This window comes from Syngnathoides biaculeatus, chromosome 7, assembly GCF_019802595.1.
Source record: "Syngnathoides biaculeatus isolate LvHL_M chromosome 7, ASM1980259v1, whole genome shotgun sequence".
In the NCBI taxonomy this organism is placed as follows: Eukaryota; Metazoa; Chordata; class Actinopteri; order Syngnathiformes; family Syngnathidae; genus Syngnathoides; species Syngnathoides biaculeatus.
The window spans coordinates 1,919,676-1,935,898 of record NC_084646.1 but is presented as its reverse complement, the minus strand read 5'-3'; the positions used below and the strand labels follow the sequence as shown (position 1 = coordinate 1,935,898).

General features: G+C 46.4%; 1 protein-coding gene across 1 annotated transcript in view; it reads left to right on the top strand.

Moving 5' to 3' along the window:
* unc13a (unc-13 homolog A (C. elegans)) overlaps positions 1 to 15,639 on the top strand; it is a 71,337-nt gene extending 55,698 nt beyond the window's left edge. The window contains exons 37-43 of the mRNA XM_061826281.1: positions 795 to 824; positions 1,947 to 2,003; positions 3,094 to 3,174; positions 3,939 to 4,086; positions 9,768 to 9,860; positions 12,465 to 12,624; positions 13,134 to 15,639. Of these exons, the coding sequence (XP_061682265.1) occupies positions 795 to 824; positions 1,947 to 2,003; positions 3,094 to 3,174; positions 3,939 to 4,086; positions 9,768 to 9,860; positions 12,465 to 12,624; positions 13,134 to 13,422 (858 nt within the window). The 3' untranslated portion in view covers positions 13,423 to 15,639. The remainder of the gene's footprint in view (positions 1 to 794; positions 825 to 1,946; positions 2,004 to 3,093; positions 3,175 to 3,938; positions 4,087 to 9,767; positions 9,861 to 12,464; positions 12,625 to 13,133) is intronic.
* Positions 15,640 to 16,223: the final 584 nt, after the last annotated feature.

Sequence of the window (16,223 nt, the reverse complement as noted above, 5' to 3'; positions counted from 1 at the left end):
ATGGATGCGTGGATGGATGGAAAACACTTGGACTCACTTGGATTTGGTGCCAAACAAAAGAAAAGATGATGTCTGATCCTTTCGAATGTCAAGTTGCACGTACTTTTGCTTCCTGTTTGGATTTTGTCTGCAGGCCGTTGAGGCAGGATATCCATAATTCCTCGTAAAAGCTTATTTTTTTATAGCCTTTATGAAATCAGTTGCCCAAATGATTTGATGTGGTTCAATGTCGTAACGGCACTTGGTCCAAATCCAGTGATCAAAGCTCAAATCTTGATGGGACCTGAACTATGCTGTCCCCCGTCCACCTAATTTAACCGTGAAATGGATAAAAGTTGGTTACGTGTTATTGGAATCCTTCAAAAAACATGAATTTTGAGTTTAAACAAATATAATACATCACATGTAAAGGCCTGTTGATTCGAGCCACGGAAGCGCATTGCTAAGAAGTGATTTATAATGTTTTGTTAGGGCACATAAACATCATACTTTACAAATGAAGTCAATGAAAATATGGTAATGACGCATTCCATTAGAATGAGATTGAACTATGCGTACACATCATAGCATTAAATCCCATACAAGTCATTTTGCATGTTGTTTTTTCCAAGTATGCCATGTATGTTCTTTCCTAAAGTCAATCCACGTGTTCACTCTGGAGCGCATGCCGATTAATAGGAGGCGCCGATCGCGGTGTCCGTTGACCACGCGTCCCAAAATGTGGGCTCATCTTGCCGCCGAGCGTGCGGCCGGTGGCGCGTGCTGCATTTATTAACCTGGTGCTCTCTTTCCAGGGGAGGCTGAAGAGCGCTTCTCACAGCGACGTAAGGACTAAACCCCTTCAGATCAATGTGTCTCGTCTCTCTCCTTCCGTTGTCTTTGTCACGCTCCCTCAGCTTCCCTCTGAAACAAAGTTGTGGAAATTTACATTTTTGTTTTCTCCCCACGCTTCCCACGTTTGTGTTCACACAACCTCCTTGTTAATAAACCTCGAAATGGGCCCGGTTAGATTGTAACTGGCTGCAAACCCCCTGCTGGACTACAGTTAGGTCCAAGTACTATTTGGATAATGACAGTTGTTTTTGTTTCCTTGATACACTACCACAGTAGATTTCCAATAAAACAATCTAGACGTGATTGAAATGTAGTCTTTCAGGATTAAATGCTTTCAGAAAATGGAATTTTTATACAGATATTTAATGTAGAATACGTCTATATTTTCTGGGACTTTAAAAGCGCCACTAGCGACATGTGTGCAACCCAAATGCAGTCCATCTGAACACAGATCCAAAGTTGGAAATTATTTTTAAAATAAAAACTGCAACAAGTCCAGCAAAAAAACAGGTCAGGATACATAAAGACGAGGCAGGAAATCTTGGGGGTGCAGACGGGGTCTTCGGCAAAAAAAAAAAAAAAAAATCAATCTGCAGAAAATTGCTGCAGTCTTTCACGGGAGCATAACGGACAAACAAAAACGTGCGCCTTTAACCTTAAAATAGCCGACTAGCGCATTTCACAGCACACGCGCGTGATTGATTTTCATGTGTCCCGGTGGAAGGTGTCATAACTTTCTCAATCCATTGTGGTGGTGTATCGAGGCGTAATCGTCGCGACGCCGCCCGTAACGATTTATTCGCCCAGCGGAATGAAGGTGGACTTTTGCGAAATGCCTTTTGTAAAACTGTGCCACACTATTGTCGAGTGGCTAGTTCTACATATATGTGTGTGTCTGTAGTCACTGTGCGTGTCTGTGTGCAGAGGAGTGTTTTGAAATATGGAAGAGAAAAGAATAGTAGCCTGAAATTTTCAAAAGAGGTGACTGTTCATGTATGTCGCTGTCTTTTGTGTAACGTCGTTTTGTACTGTACTTTTTTATCACGGAAGACTTAAATGCGAACAATTGTCCTCTTTCCTTTCTCCTCCCTTCTTTTCGTGTCTTCCTGCAGGGCACTCAGCTCATCTTTAACGCCGCCAAGGAACTGGGTCAGCTGTCCAAGCTCAAGGTATCAGCAAACTTTGAAACTCCGAAAGCTAAACACGATCGAATTCCGTCTATGGCCCGCATTGTTGTAATAGCCGCGCCCACTAAATTATTTTTAAGCCACAGATTTGCATTGGCCTCACAGTTCTGAGGACCTGGATTCGATCCCAGCCCCGCCTGTGTGGAGTTTTCATGTTCTCCCCGTGCCTGCGTGGGTTATCTCCAGGCACTCCGGTTTCCTCCCACATCCCACAAACATGCAACATTAATTGGACACTCTAAATTGCCCCTAGGTGTGATTGTGAGTGTGGTTGTTTGTCTCCATGTGCCCTGCGATTGGCTAGCAACCAGTTCAGTGCCTCCTGGCCGTTGACAGCTGGGATAGGCTCCAGCACTCCCCGTGACCCTTGTGAGGATAAGCGGCAAAGAAAATGGATGGAAGGATGGATTTAGAAACCCCACCTGTAATTGGACACGCACTGTGCTGCCCCCTCTGGTGGTGACAGCAGTAGCAATCATTTCTGTTAGCCTATCTATTAGCGTCCCGTTGCATGAAGCTTGCAGATTTCCAATATGTTCGGCTAATAATAATAATAATAATAATACTGTGATGCTGTGTTCAAAGTACTCACGTCTGGCAGTGCTGATGAATAAAACGGCTTGAAGCATAAACACTTTGTCTCTCATTTGGGGGAACCGCTAGCTCAACACCGAGCTCAACGCGGCATGTTCGCGGAAAGCAGAATACTGGACGTGAATTCGCCAGGAAGCAAAAAATGAAGGAAACAGAAGCTACAGTAATCCTCACGTGGCAACAAAATATCCACAACAAAAATATTCCCGCGTTTTCAGCATGATGAGGCTACGTGGGCTTGAGCAGATCAGATTTTGACTCAGAATCGTTGCAGATATTTTTCAAACCGTGAAACCGTGAAATGGAGCGCATAGAAAAAGAACTGAACAGTAAATATGATATTGGTGAGTTTAGAAAATCAGACATATTCCTGGAATTCTGTCTTTCTTGACGCTGTAGTGGTAAATACTGTGGGAGAAATTTTTTCTTTGTTTATAATAGTTCGAGATTGACCCTAATTGTGCTACGCCCCCTTCAGGAGCACATGGTTCGCGAGGAGGCCAAAGCTCTCACCCCCAAGCAGTGTGCGGTCATCGAACTGGCCCTGGACACCATCAAGGTAGGACTGCAGACGCTTTTGTTATTACATTGTCGGAGCTCCTTTGAGATTTCAGCCGCAGTTGCCGTAAATCAACCCGAATGCAGAACAGGAAAAATAAAATAAAATAAAATAAACAAATTCAATTCACGTAAGCAGTCACGGTCGGACCAGTTTAATTTGGATGAGTTCAAGACAGTGGCACAGTGGAGCAGCTGTACAGTCTCACAGTTCTGAGGACCGGGGTTCAAATCCCTGCCCTGCCACTGTGGAGTTTGCATGCTCTCCCCATGCCTGGGTGGGTTCCCTCCAGGCACTCCGGTTTCCTCTCACGTCCCCAAAACATGCACTAATCGGAGACTCTAAATTGCCCCTAGGTGTGACTGTAAGTGTTAGTTAGCCTCTTCCATCGACACTTCCAATTCCAGCACTTCAAGCTTCATTTTGCACTTGAGGTGGTCTCCCACAGACAGACCCGTGTAAAAGGGTTTCACAAATGTTCCCAAAATGTTATACCGCAATCTGAGAAGATTAGATTAAAACTACTATGACACTATTTGAGTGGTCACGCAACTTTGCAGCCGTTATTTAGGGTCTTAACTTTAGAAGTTCCAGTGTACACATAACTTGAATGTCAATTACAGTCAAAACAACTTTCAAAGAACCCTCTTTGTTGAACAAGAACTGTGAAAATACCCCTGCGGAGCCATTTATGAATATGGATAATGTGGCTCTTCTGCATTGTTTCAACAGCTGTTTTCTCCCCGGAATTTTATTTTTTCCAGCAATATTTCCACGCTGGTGGCGTTGGTCTGAAGAAGACGTTCCTGGAGAAGAGTCCCGACCTGCTGTCCCTGCATTACGCCCTGTCCCTCTACACGCAGGCCACAGACAAACTTGTTAAGACCTTTGTCCAGTCACAGAATGCACAAGGTAACCTTATTTTTCCCCCCCCACCATTTTCTGGTCCATAGCAATTCCAGAATACACATGCTGTGTAACGTAAGATGCAGGAGATGAATAATTTGAAATGCTGAGTGTCATGGTAGGCTGGGCTGCCTCCGGAGACACAGAGATTTTTTTTTTCCAAACAAGTCCAAACGCTGTGTGCAATGTGAACAACAAATATCCGCCCTCCATGTGGCATAATGTTCACCGCTCAGCCTCCATTTATTTGACCGTCAGGCAGCCGCGTAACACCAGTCTTGTCCATGAGTGAAGGAGTGATAACTTTTTTTTTTTATGTACACGTTACACCAAGCCATTTTGTATCTATGTTGGTGTGAATGCTGTCAGAAGCACTGACTTACATTTACAAATGTAATTGCAAATTGTAATATTGTTAATTAGTTTGTCATGTGTTCATCAGTACGTGTTTAATCCGATTTTGACTATGCGCTGCCGTGTTAATCTCACCCGCTGCGGACTTCCAGAATCATTCGTGTTAGCCTCTGTAACTGAAATCATGTTAGCATTCTTGAAGCAAGCGGGTTTCGAATTCACTTCAGAAGGTCGGCTAGCTAGCTAGGCCAAAACAACATCGGCATCTTTTCATCTTCATCCTCGAGCGAACCAAATCTGCAGGATTAGCAGATTTCTTGTATTTAGGCTGCCTCGCCATCCATTTTTTGTACTGCTTACATGTCATGTCGTGTGCTATCATATTGCGTTTTTGTATGGTGCTGATGGTTTCTATAATTGCAATCACCATACAATCATAGTAAAATTGAGTCACTTAAGTCCTCGCTGAAGGGCCAGGTACCAGATGCAGATATTACAGTAGTCCCACTTTTTATGCACCTGTCAATGTTTTTAATATTTTTTCTCCTTTCTCTGTGCACACCTTCCTTCCGCCCCCCCCCCCTCCCAATTTGTGGGACAGTGTTCGGCGGCAAGGGGGTGCGGTTCACCGCTAGTGAGGACGTTTACCCCGAGAAGGGTATGTCGCTCCCAGGCTGAAAAGTCTTGAGGCATCCGGGACTGCCAGAAAGAGTCCAAGTCTCTATTCCCTATTTTCCCCCTGCACCTCCATGTATCTCCAAACTCCCCACTGCCTGCGTAGACCGAATACCCCTCCCCCCCACCCCCCACCCCCCGTCTTTCCCAACGTCGGCCTTTCATCCTCTTTTTGATGGCACTGACACGGGCGTTGACAACTTTTATGCATTCATGCATGTGACGTACGCGCTGATGTCTGTAAGGATGGCGCTGCATTGAATACATACCCCCCACCCTCACCCCCACCCACCCGGTATGTATGAGCAGACACTCGAGCATGATGTGCAGACATCAGACGGCAACAATAGCAATGCATCAAAGTACGGAGGAGGCCAGATGCAGCATGACGTCATGGTGAGGCGCCCAAGGGCGACTTTGTGCACGTGGGCGGGAGGAAATCACAGAGCGCTGCCGGTGTCTTTGTGTGACAAACCGTCCTTTAAGCAGGCCATATGCTGGAAATGTGACTTTTTAATTACTTGTGTGCACAAGTTGGGATCTGTGGAGTGTCTGCAACACCCACCCATCATTTATGAAATTGCACACGCAAGTGAGTTAAATGTGAGCTTCATATTGTCTTTTGGCAAGCTGTTCACATTTTGGCCCTACTCCCGACATCATGGTCACTTACCGTATTTTCCGCACCTAAAAGCCTTTCATTTTCTCAAAAGCCGACGGTGCGCCTTATATGCCGATCAATATTGAGCCTTTAGTGCAGCTCCATCTAAGCATAACTTAACCCCAGCCTTTACTGTATCGTCTATTCTATGCGCCTTATAGATGAAAAAGTTTTAAAATTGGCCATTAATTGAAGGTGCGCCTTATAGTGCGGAAAATACGGTAAATAATAACGTCCTCATTTCGAGGTTTTCCACCCATGATTTTGCAGCTGTGGGGCTGCCATTTTGTATTCTCACAAGCGAATTCAAAGCCAAATGATAAGCGGAGCAACAGTGTTGTTGGATGCGCAACTCTGTTGTCAGCATTAGCTTCTGATGAGGGTTACATAGAGAAACAGTCACCTGTACACTGTGATTATCTATGTGGCAACGTAGGGAAAAAAAAGGGCGGGGTCATTTGCATCAGACTGGACCTCCCCCCCAGACTGTTTGCTCTGAACCGAGATTTTTTAGCGGGTCAGGAGTGTGCTCTCGTTCTTAATCCTTAGTGTGACAGAAGAAGTTAAAGATATAGCGACTGGGTGTTATTTTATTGGCTTACGGCCACGCTACCCTGAGAACGGCCGATCTTGTCAGTTCTCGGAAGCTAAACGGGTTTGGCCCTGGTTAGTACTTGGATGGGGGACCGCCCGGCAATACCAGCTGCTGTCAGCTTCTCTCCCCGGCTAAAATGCAGAGGGGGTTGCGTCAGGAAGGGCATCCGGCGTAAAAACTGTGCCAAACAAATATGAGCGTTCATCTGAGATGCCACGCTGTGGCGACCCCTAACGGGACAAGCCGAAAGGAAAAGAAAATGCTAAGAGGTCAAAGTATATTGGATGATAATTAATCAACCTGACACATTTTGTGGGACAGTCTGGATTGAGAAGGCGAGAAAATTTGAATAATGTCCTTGAAATATAATTTTAAGGGCAGTTTACAACTCAAAATTGTATCATTTTGGGTGTCATTTAGTCGTAAAATAGTACGTTGAAGTGTACTACATTGCTGAATGTATAAGTCTGAATGAAACCTTGTGGAACTGAACATGGTTTGGTTGAAATTTTTTACATTTAATGGCAACTAAAAATGTCATTTGGATCGGACTGCAAGAAGGCTTGGAAGTAACCCTTGTGGAACACCACGAGTCATCCATGGATATTTAAACAATTCGGCCCCCGGAGCTACTTTCTTTCACTAATGATGATGCAATTTGGTAGGTGTCTCCATAGTGAGTAGATCCACACAAAAACTAAAGAACACGTGCCTAGTAGTAGTTTCCGCTCGTGTCGCTTCGAGTGTCTTGAAACTCTTTTAACTAACATCCCCGACCTACAAGTTTGATGTGAAGTGTTCTTCTCTACTGGATGATGATGCCCAATAACCCTATCATTTATTTTTATTTTTTTTAAGAATGACTGCAAAAACGGCACTTGGATCATTGAAAAATGTTGAAAGTAAGCCCTCATTTTGCGGCACATAGCCAGAAAAGTTTGTTCCTGACGTCTTCCGAAAGACTCTCCCTCGGGTAGATCGGTCCAGATGGACCGCTGCTGCTCTCTTTGGTCTCGTTGGAAGTTGGCAGCGAGAGTGACAATCCAATAATCCCTCCCGGAGAGTCGACGAGAGCCCAAGGCTGGGAACACGCCAGGAACGCTGCTTGTCTAACTCCCTCCGACACGTTGTATCGTGGGCGGCCGGCTGAAAAAACACACACGCACGAGCGCAGGCAGGCTGCTGCTGTTGACAGAGTGAAGACACTCATTAAAACATTGCAAATTAATATCCATCTGCCGCAATATCCTGCTGGAATTGTTTGCGGGTCGGAAGTACAAGCCGATGTCGATGCCGCTCTGGAACACGGGGTGATGTCGTCGTCTGTCGTCCTTCGGCAGATTCGCTGTTTATGTAACCGCGACGGGGACGTCCGCAGTATTTGCATCGATGGCGACTGGTGTCCAACCATTTCATTGTGCTCAATGACTGGTCGAGAGGCTGCGTACACCCTAGACTGGTCGCCGTGCAATCGTAGCGCACATATCGACATACACAATTTGGATTTTTTAATGTGAGAGAAAGCCCACACAAGCACAGCGATCAATGCAATGAAGCGCTTGAGTATCAAAACGTTGCACTTCCTTTCGACTGGGGCGAGCTACTGTCCTCTCCGAAAAGTATTGGAACAGCGTGTTTTTATTGTTTCAGGTCAAAAGATTAATATGAGATCAAAGTTCAGAATTCCAGCGTTCATTTCATGGTGCTGACGTCTAGATGGGGCGGAACGGTGGATCAGCTGGAAAGCGTTGGCCTCACAGGTCCGAGGTCCCGGGTTCAATCCCGGACCCGCCTGTGTGGAGTTTGCATGTTCTCCCCGTGCCTGCGTGGGTTTTCCCCGGGCACTCCGGTTCCCTCCCAGTAGTTCAGGGTGTACCCCGCCTCCTGGCCGTTGACAGCTGGGATAGGCTCCGGCACTCCCCGTGATCCGCATATCATCTAAATATTGGCCCGATCACTTATCTCAATTGTGTCTGCTGCGGCTAAGAAGATGACGTATGGATGGATGGATGGATGACATCTAGACATGTAAAACAACTCGGGACTTTTGTTGGAAGTCACCCACTTCTCAAGTGAGCAAAAGAAGTGGAACAGATGTGATTAAATTAGCTCAAAATAAATATTTGGTGGCATAATTTGCAATAAGTGACTTCATACATCTGCATTGTTCATTTGAAATGCTTTTCCAGGCCTTTGCTGTTGCCTCTTTCAGTTTTTTTCTTTCTGGGGGTTTCACCATTTAGTCTCGTCTTCAAGAGGTAAAATGCATGTTCTGTTGGGTTAAGGTCTGGTGATTTAATTGGCGATTTTGAGACCTTCCTTTTTGTATTTCTTCCGGCAGAAGTCCTTTGCGCTGTCGGCAGTGGGTTTTGGGTCAATGTCTTGTTGCGTGATGAAGGTTCTCCTGATTGGTTTGGATGCAGTTATCTCGATATTGGCCCGAGGGGGCAGACACAGGGACTGTTTTACCTCCTGAAGAGGAGACTTAACGGAGAAACCCCCAGGAACAAACTCGAATTGAAAGAGGCTGCGGTAAAGCCCAGGAAAAGCATTTCAAATGAGGAATGCAACACTCGTCATCGGTCGTGGACCTGATGCGGTTTTTGCAAGTAAGGGTTATGCCACCAAATATTGTTTTCACTTCAAGTAAATTTAATAATGTCTGTTTTAGTGCTTTTGCCCGCAAAACAGAAGGTGTTCAACACATCTGGATGTGATTACCATCAAATAAAAGTCGCAATTCTGAACTCTCGTCTCATCTTTTGATCTGAAACCCAAATGTCTTCAGTATGCAACAGGCGTTCCAGTACTTTTGTGGGGGGACTGTATAGAAGTAGAATTGCAAATGATCTGCCGGTCTGTTTCAAACAGAGCAAGAAGAGGTTGTACAGAGCAGAATACGGCAGCTGTTGTCACACACTCAACATTTGGCCCAGCTGCCTCGTCGTTTCCAAGCATACAATTGTGAAGAAGAAGAAGAAGAGACAGAGAAGGCCGGATCCAGTTTTTGTACATTTCTATTCCAACATCCATCAGTACTATTTCCCCCCTTGCATGTCGTGAAGACGGAGTACCAAACTCTCTACGTGAACATTGCCTCTTATTGACCACCCCGCATCTTCACACACACCTTGCACCTATGAGTGGGCGCCGTTATCAAATTGTTAGTTTGCGCTTTACCAGAACTCACTGTTTAAAAAGAAGAGAATAGAAATATGGGAGAGAGAGAGAGAGAGAGAGAAAACCTTCCCACCACGGAGACCCACTCATAGCAGCTTTACTTTGTCCACACCCGCACCTCAACACCAAGTGACCCTCGGCTCAAGTCCTCCCTCAAACACGCTCTCGATCGTTGCGATGGTCTTCGGCTTTGGTTGTGACACCGTGTTTCTATCCCACCAGGGTCCGGGGTGGAAGACGCAGTGGGGGAAGTGTCCATCCACGTGGAGATCTTCACCCACCCCAACACCGGAGAGCACAAGGTCACCGTGAAAGGTGCGATTCTATTTTCTTCTCCTTCGGCCGGGAGTCTGTTGTTAGTTAGAAGTGATCCGCATATCATCTAAATATGATGGTCGAGAGGCTGCGTACACCCCAGAGTGGTCGCCGTGCAATCATAGTGCACATATCGACATACGATAGGAAAGTGGCCGGGTCACTTCACTCGATTGTGTCTTCGGCGGACGGCTTATCGCTTTGCCGATCTGGGCCGCCTTAAAGCTTTGTCGTCGCTAGCCGCCGCGGCGTTCGTTGTCGTCGCTCACCGGGGGCGTTGTTCATCACCGCCGCCGAGGTAGATCTGACGGGGAGGTGGTTTGGCGCATGCGGGAGGAGAAAGGAGCTCTCCCTCCCACCGCCCAGCATGGGTCTTCCTGAGTAGTCGGGGAGTCTGTTGTTAGTTAAAAGTGAGCCGTATATCATCTAAATATGGCTCGAAACAATTGGGTCTCTTCACTCAATATTGAGATGTTCTCTTCTTTGAAAAGAGCTTCCATATCCAAACGTGTTTTCTATGGCGAATGTCCCGCTTTGATGTCACGGACAGATGATGCAGGCATTATGGCTGCCACTTGGATGTCAAATGAGACTTCCACAACTTTGTGCATTGGATGATGCGCTCTCCGCTCATATTTATTTTTTCGTATGGACATTAAAGGTCAAACGTCATGAAATGGATGATTTTTAGTATGTTATTAATGAAAAAACCAGCAGCCGGTATGGACCCATCCATTTTTTTTCACCACAAAACATGATTTTGACGTATATGGCTTTTTGTAACTCTCGCCATGAAAATCCTCTCGAGGGATTTGTTTTCGAGAAGAAGCAGGAAGTGACGTACGGGGCAGGAGCGCCCCCCGGCGGACTCCTTTGTTTCTATTAGTTTTACCTGCGGAAAGGGAGCTCGTTGTTCCTTCGTGTTAGCCAAAATGCCGGCTCGTTGTCTTGCTGGATATTGTTCGAACACTCGGGAGGATGGATTTACCCTTCGTAAGTTTCCAAGAGACCCGGTTCGTCTTAAAAAATGGATTGCACAGGTGCAAACGATGAGAGCTTTGTGGGTTCCAATGACAGGTACACATAGCACCTACAAAAAAAAAAAAAAAAAACATAGTTTGGGGGCAGTGGGAACGTAATCCTGTCAGAATGTAACAAAAGATCTGCGCATCTAAGTTAGGGGTGCTAAATGTGTCGATGTACCTGTCAGCGCCGAGCATGGCTTCGGACATGCCGCCGCCGAAGCTGTGCCTCGTCCGCCGCGATCACGGCTTCGGCCGGGTGGCTCATTCCGGTGCCGAGCTGGGGTGGCTCATCGTGGCGCCAAGCCGGGCCGGGGTGGCTCGTGACGTCATGGAGGCGGAACGGGCGGGAAGGTGGTTTGGCCGCGGCGTCGGCGTCGCTCGCTTGCGGGCTTGTTTTTATCACCGCCACGCGGAGGTGGACCAGACAGGGAGCCGGTTTGGTCACGGCGTCGCCTTCGCTCGCGAGCGGGCTTGTTTTTATCACCACCGTACGGAGGTGGATCGGTCGGGGAGGTGATTTGGCCGCTGTGCCGTCATCACTCGAGGGCGGGGTTGTTTTTATCACCGTCGCGCGGAGGTGGATCAGACGGGGAGGCAGTTTGGCCGCACCGTCGTCGTCGTCGCTCGCGGTCTGGGTTGTTATTATCACCGCCAGGCAGAGGTGGACTGGACGGGTAGGCAGCTTGGCCGCGTAGTCGTGGTCGCTCGTGGGTGGCGGTATTTTTATCACCACCGCACAAGGGTGGATCGGACGTGGAGGCAGTTTTGTTGCAGCGTCTTCGTCGCTTGTTGGCGGGGTTTTTTTTATCACCGCCACACGGATGTGGATCGGATGGGTAGGCTGTTTTGCCACGGCGTCGTTGCCGTCGCTCGCGGTCGGAGTTGTTATTATCACCGCCAGGCAGAGGTGGACCGGACGGGAAGGCAGCTTGGCTGCGGCGTTGCCGTCGCTCACGGGCGAACTTGCTTTTATCACCACCGCGCGGCGGTGGATCGGGCAGAGAGGTAGTTTGGCCGCATGCGGGTTGGGCGTGATCCAAAAATAATCTAAATATGGCTCGTAACGACAGGCTAATATTGCCCTGGTCACGTCACCTGGTTGTGTGATGTTCTCATCTTCGAAAAGAGCTTCCGTGTCAGAACGGGCGTTTCCCACAGTAGGCAGCACAGCGTGTTTTCATTGGTGAATGTCCCAGTGTGACATCACGGACTGAAGATGCAGCCAATATGGTGACCACTTGGGTGTCGTCGAATGAGACTTCCGCAACTCTGCGCGTGGATGACGCACTCTCCGCTCATATTTATTTTTTCGTGTAGACATTGAAGTGAATAATGTTAGATGTATTTTTCATTACAATATCTATTATGGAATGTTTAGCGGGATGACACTTGAGCTTTAAGCACCTCCGCCATCTTTATTTTGATCGGATAAACAGCACAAAAAAGCAATGAGACATTTTGATAATTTTCCAACTTTGGACACATCACAGCGATATGGGAAAAGGGTCAAATTATGTCTTCAACAAGCGATTGCTTTGAGATTTGACTGCAAACTTTCCGTCTCCTCCCGCGGCGACAGTGGTGGCTGCCAACGACCTGCGGTGGCAGACGCAGGGAATATTCCGTCCGTTCGTGGAGGTGTTCATCATCGGCCCCCACCTCAGCGACAAGAAGCGGAAGTACGCCACCAAGTCCAAGAACAACAGCTGGGCGCCCAAATATAACGAAACTTTCACTTTGTGAGTCATCGCCATCCTTGCAAAAGTCTGAACGTATCATTCTTCGCGAGGCCATTTCAAGTTTAGACGATGTCAAAAATTTCCACGCAGACCTGAACTCGACACATTGACACGTTGTCAATTCTTATCTTTCTTCTAATGTTGCAAATTTGCCATCATTTAACAACTTTCAACTTTCTATTAGCTTCATGACTTTTTCTTTGACTTACCAGTAAATTCTCATGGCATAACAACACATTTGCGTAACTTTACAACTGTTTTTCATGAAAGATGACTTTGTTGTCATATCATTGCATTTTTAAAAATTAATTAGTTAATTACTTTTAATTAATAGGGCATCCGCCGTAAAAAACTTTTCTGCGTAACATTAGTTTGAGCTTAGTCCTGGTTATTTGGTTTTATTTTTATGTATTTTATTATTTTATAATTAAAAATATATTATTATTATTATACATATTATAAAAATAATTGTATTTATTTGTTTGTTTTATTTCCTCCCCCTCCACCAGCACGCTGAGCAGCGAGGTGGGCCCCGACTGCTACGAGCTGCAAGTGTGCGTCAAGGACTACTGCTTTGCCCGCGAGGACCGCACGGTGGGCATGGCGGTCCTGCAGTTGAAGGACGTGGCCTCCAAGGGCAGCGTGGCCTGCTGGCTGCCCCTGGGCAAGCGGATCCACATGGACGAAACGGGCCTGACCGTGCTGCGCATCCTGTCGCAGCGCAACAACGACGACGTGGCCAAGGAGTTCGTCAAGCTCAAGTCGGACCAGCGCTCGGCCGAGGAGGGCCGCGGCTAGGTGGTCTTTCTTCACCCCTCCCCGCAACCCTTCCGCCTCTAGTGGTGTACATACATTCAATCCAACGGGGGTGCGTTTGTCGTTCTGGATCACGTCTGCCATCTTTGTGATCGAGTTGAATCGTGGAGTTCGCCGGATGTTGTCAGAAAAGTTTCAGGACTGGCGTCACAAAAATGGATATCGTGGTGCCTGTAGGGTGTTCGAACTCAACTTTATTTACAACAAACAAGTTTGACAGATAGTGACAAATTATTTTGTCCCCCCCCCCCCAAAAAAAAAAAAGCGAATTAATTGCCGTCTTGGTTGACGAAACGACCTACACAAAAAATACTGCATAACTTTGCCTTAAAGTCCGCTATCCTCATGCTAACGCATAATGGGAAATGCCATAGGCGGGCTAACTGCAAGCATCTATTCTTCAATTTTAAGAAAATATAGCGTAGTCATACAGTCTTTATCCACTGAGAGAAATATTCTTTCAGATTGCTTTTTACTAGGGACCAACTGATTAATCCGCCGCTGGGTTTAATTGGCCGATATTACCCCTTTTTAAATAGCCAAAAGATTTTTGCAGATTTCATCATTGGACAAAATTAATGACATTTTTTTTTAAAGGTCCGAAGAAAATTTGTCATTTTTTTTTCTTTTAAACAAATACTAAACAAAGCACTTTTGCCTGTAATTCATACCTTCATTGTTGTGTACATTAAGGAACAAAACAATTATTTTATTCATTGTTTGTTAATTATTTTTATAAAATCAGATGCATAATCAATTATTGAATTTTACTGACAAATCAGGGTAAGTTATTGTTTTTATAAAATAAAAATTTTAATCCTTTCTTTCCTTAATACCATATTTTTGTTGGAACAAATTAATGCCATTTCCATTCAGTTCAATAGGGGAGGATGCATTGAGTTACACGCGCGGTCACGGAATGATCTAAACTGGCACCGCTGTATTTTAAATTCAAGTTTTCCTCCCTTTGGACTCCCGCAAACCTTCCCAGTTGTCGTACACTCCCAAAATGGTTCTTCCAGGGTGCTCTGCGGCGCCGTCGTCATGGCCGCCATAATTTCGGCCGCGCATTCAAAACGTCATCACTTGATGACCCCCCCAGAGTTTTGAAAGAGGGCAAAAAAAGAGATAAAGATCCCCAAAATCCAGGTCGCATCGGTAGGGAGGAAGGAACTGTCAGATGCTCAGGGCATTGTGAGCAGCCACAAGTCTCGCCACTTCTCGCACACTCAGGATCTCTTTGTAAGGCGTAGCGGTCGTTTTGGGTTAGAAATCCCAGTCCTGGAACTTTTCTCACGCACGTCACACGTATCGCACGTGGCGGTACGCGAATCGGCTGCACAGGGTTTTATTTTACTTTCGGAAGATAATCACAAACGTGTCGGCGAAAAGATTGCAAACATTCCAAAAGTGACGGGGGGGGGGGGGGGGGTGATGAAAAGTACACATTTAGAAGTGCAACTGTCGATTATTGTTTACTGTTTGGATTTTTGATTATATTTCTATGGAAATAGCTAAGAGTCTAATCATAATCATCCGTGAAGTTGCGTTATATTTCGGGATGACGCTCGATGGCGGAACAGAGCACACTGCCTGACACCTTCGATGCCTTCTGTCTCGTTCGGCCGCCATCTTTGTGATAATAACTGCACATAAGTGTGCGTGCGTGCGTGAGTGAAACCGACACAAGCTAACAACTTTTTCCTGTCATGTTTTACTTCCTCTTAGTTACTAGTGCAAACATTCCAGATGAAGGTGCCAAGCCCCCCTCCCACCCCCCAGCGCATAAACACGTCTATGTCACCAAGCACAAGTCATTCGGCGATTTGTCGTCCACGGAGTGGGACCTCCGTCCGCTAAAAGGGCTGCAGAACCCGACCGCGGTCGGTCCGCAACTGACGTGGAAGAAACAGATGACCTTAAGGGGGGGGGTTGCCCCACCGAGGGCCGTACCAAAATTAGGAGGGAGCGTGATGCAATGACCAAGCTAACCTCTGCGGTTGTATTTGTTTGTGAAACGCGGCTGTTCTCATCAGGAGAGCGCCACAAACGTGAAACAATAGTGGAAAAAGAGCACAGGGTCTTCGTTTATGCTATATATATTTTTTTAATGCTCAGTTTGAAAGAGAAGAAAAATATTGGGCTCGTATCAAAGTCGTCGCAATACGCAGCGAAGAGTTGTGTGACAGGATCTTACTGCACAAACCATCACTAACCCCTGCGAGAGTGACGTTTATACGTGCGACACAAAACGATGGCAACCACACAAGTTGGAAAAAGAATCACAAGGGGAGAAAAGTCAGTGCGACGGCAATGATTCACAAAAGTCTGAAAAAGAGGCACAGGGTGAGAAATGTGACAGCAGCGTAGCAGAAAAAGCAAGAAGCAGCACAGAGAGGCGTGCAAAAAGAGGGACAGAGAAAAGTTTGGCAACAGCAGTGCACAAAAACATTTACTGAATGATAGAGGCGACCAATATACGTATGTGTCAAAAGAGGGTGGGAACTCGCTAACGGCGCGCTGGCGGTAATGCTAATGCAGTTCTGGCGCTACCGCCGCGATGGCGCCAACGCTAATATATTTGACTAAAATAAAACTTACTGGTAAATACAGACATGCCAATAACACAGCAACAACATGCAACCACGCCAACACGATTACAGTGCTAATAGGGCTACACTGGCTAATGGCAGCGCTGATGCTAATGGTGCGATGGCGCTAACGATGAACTAGCACTAGCGCTAACGACGTACTAGCGCTAATGCTAAACGCAGCGCTGACGC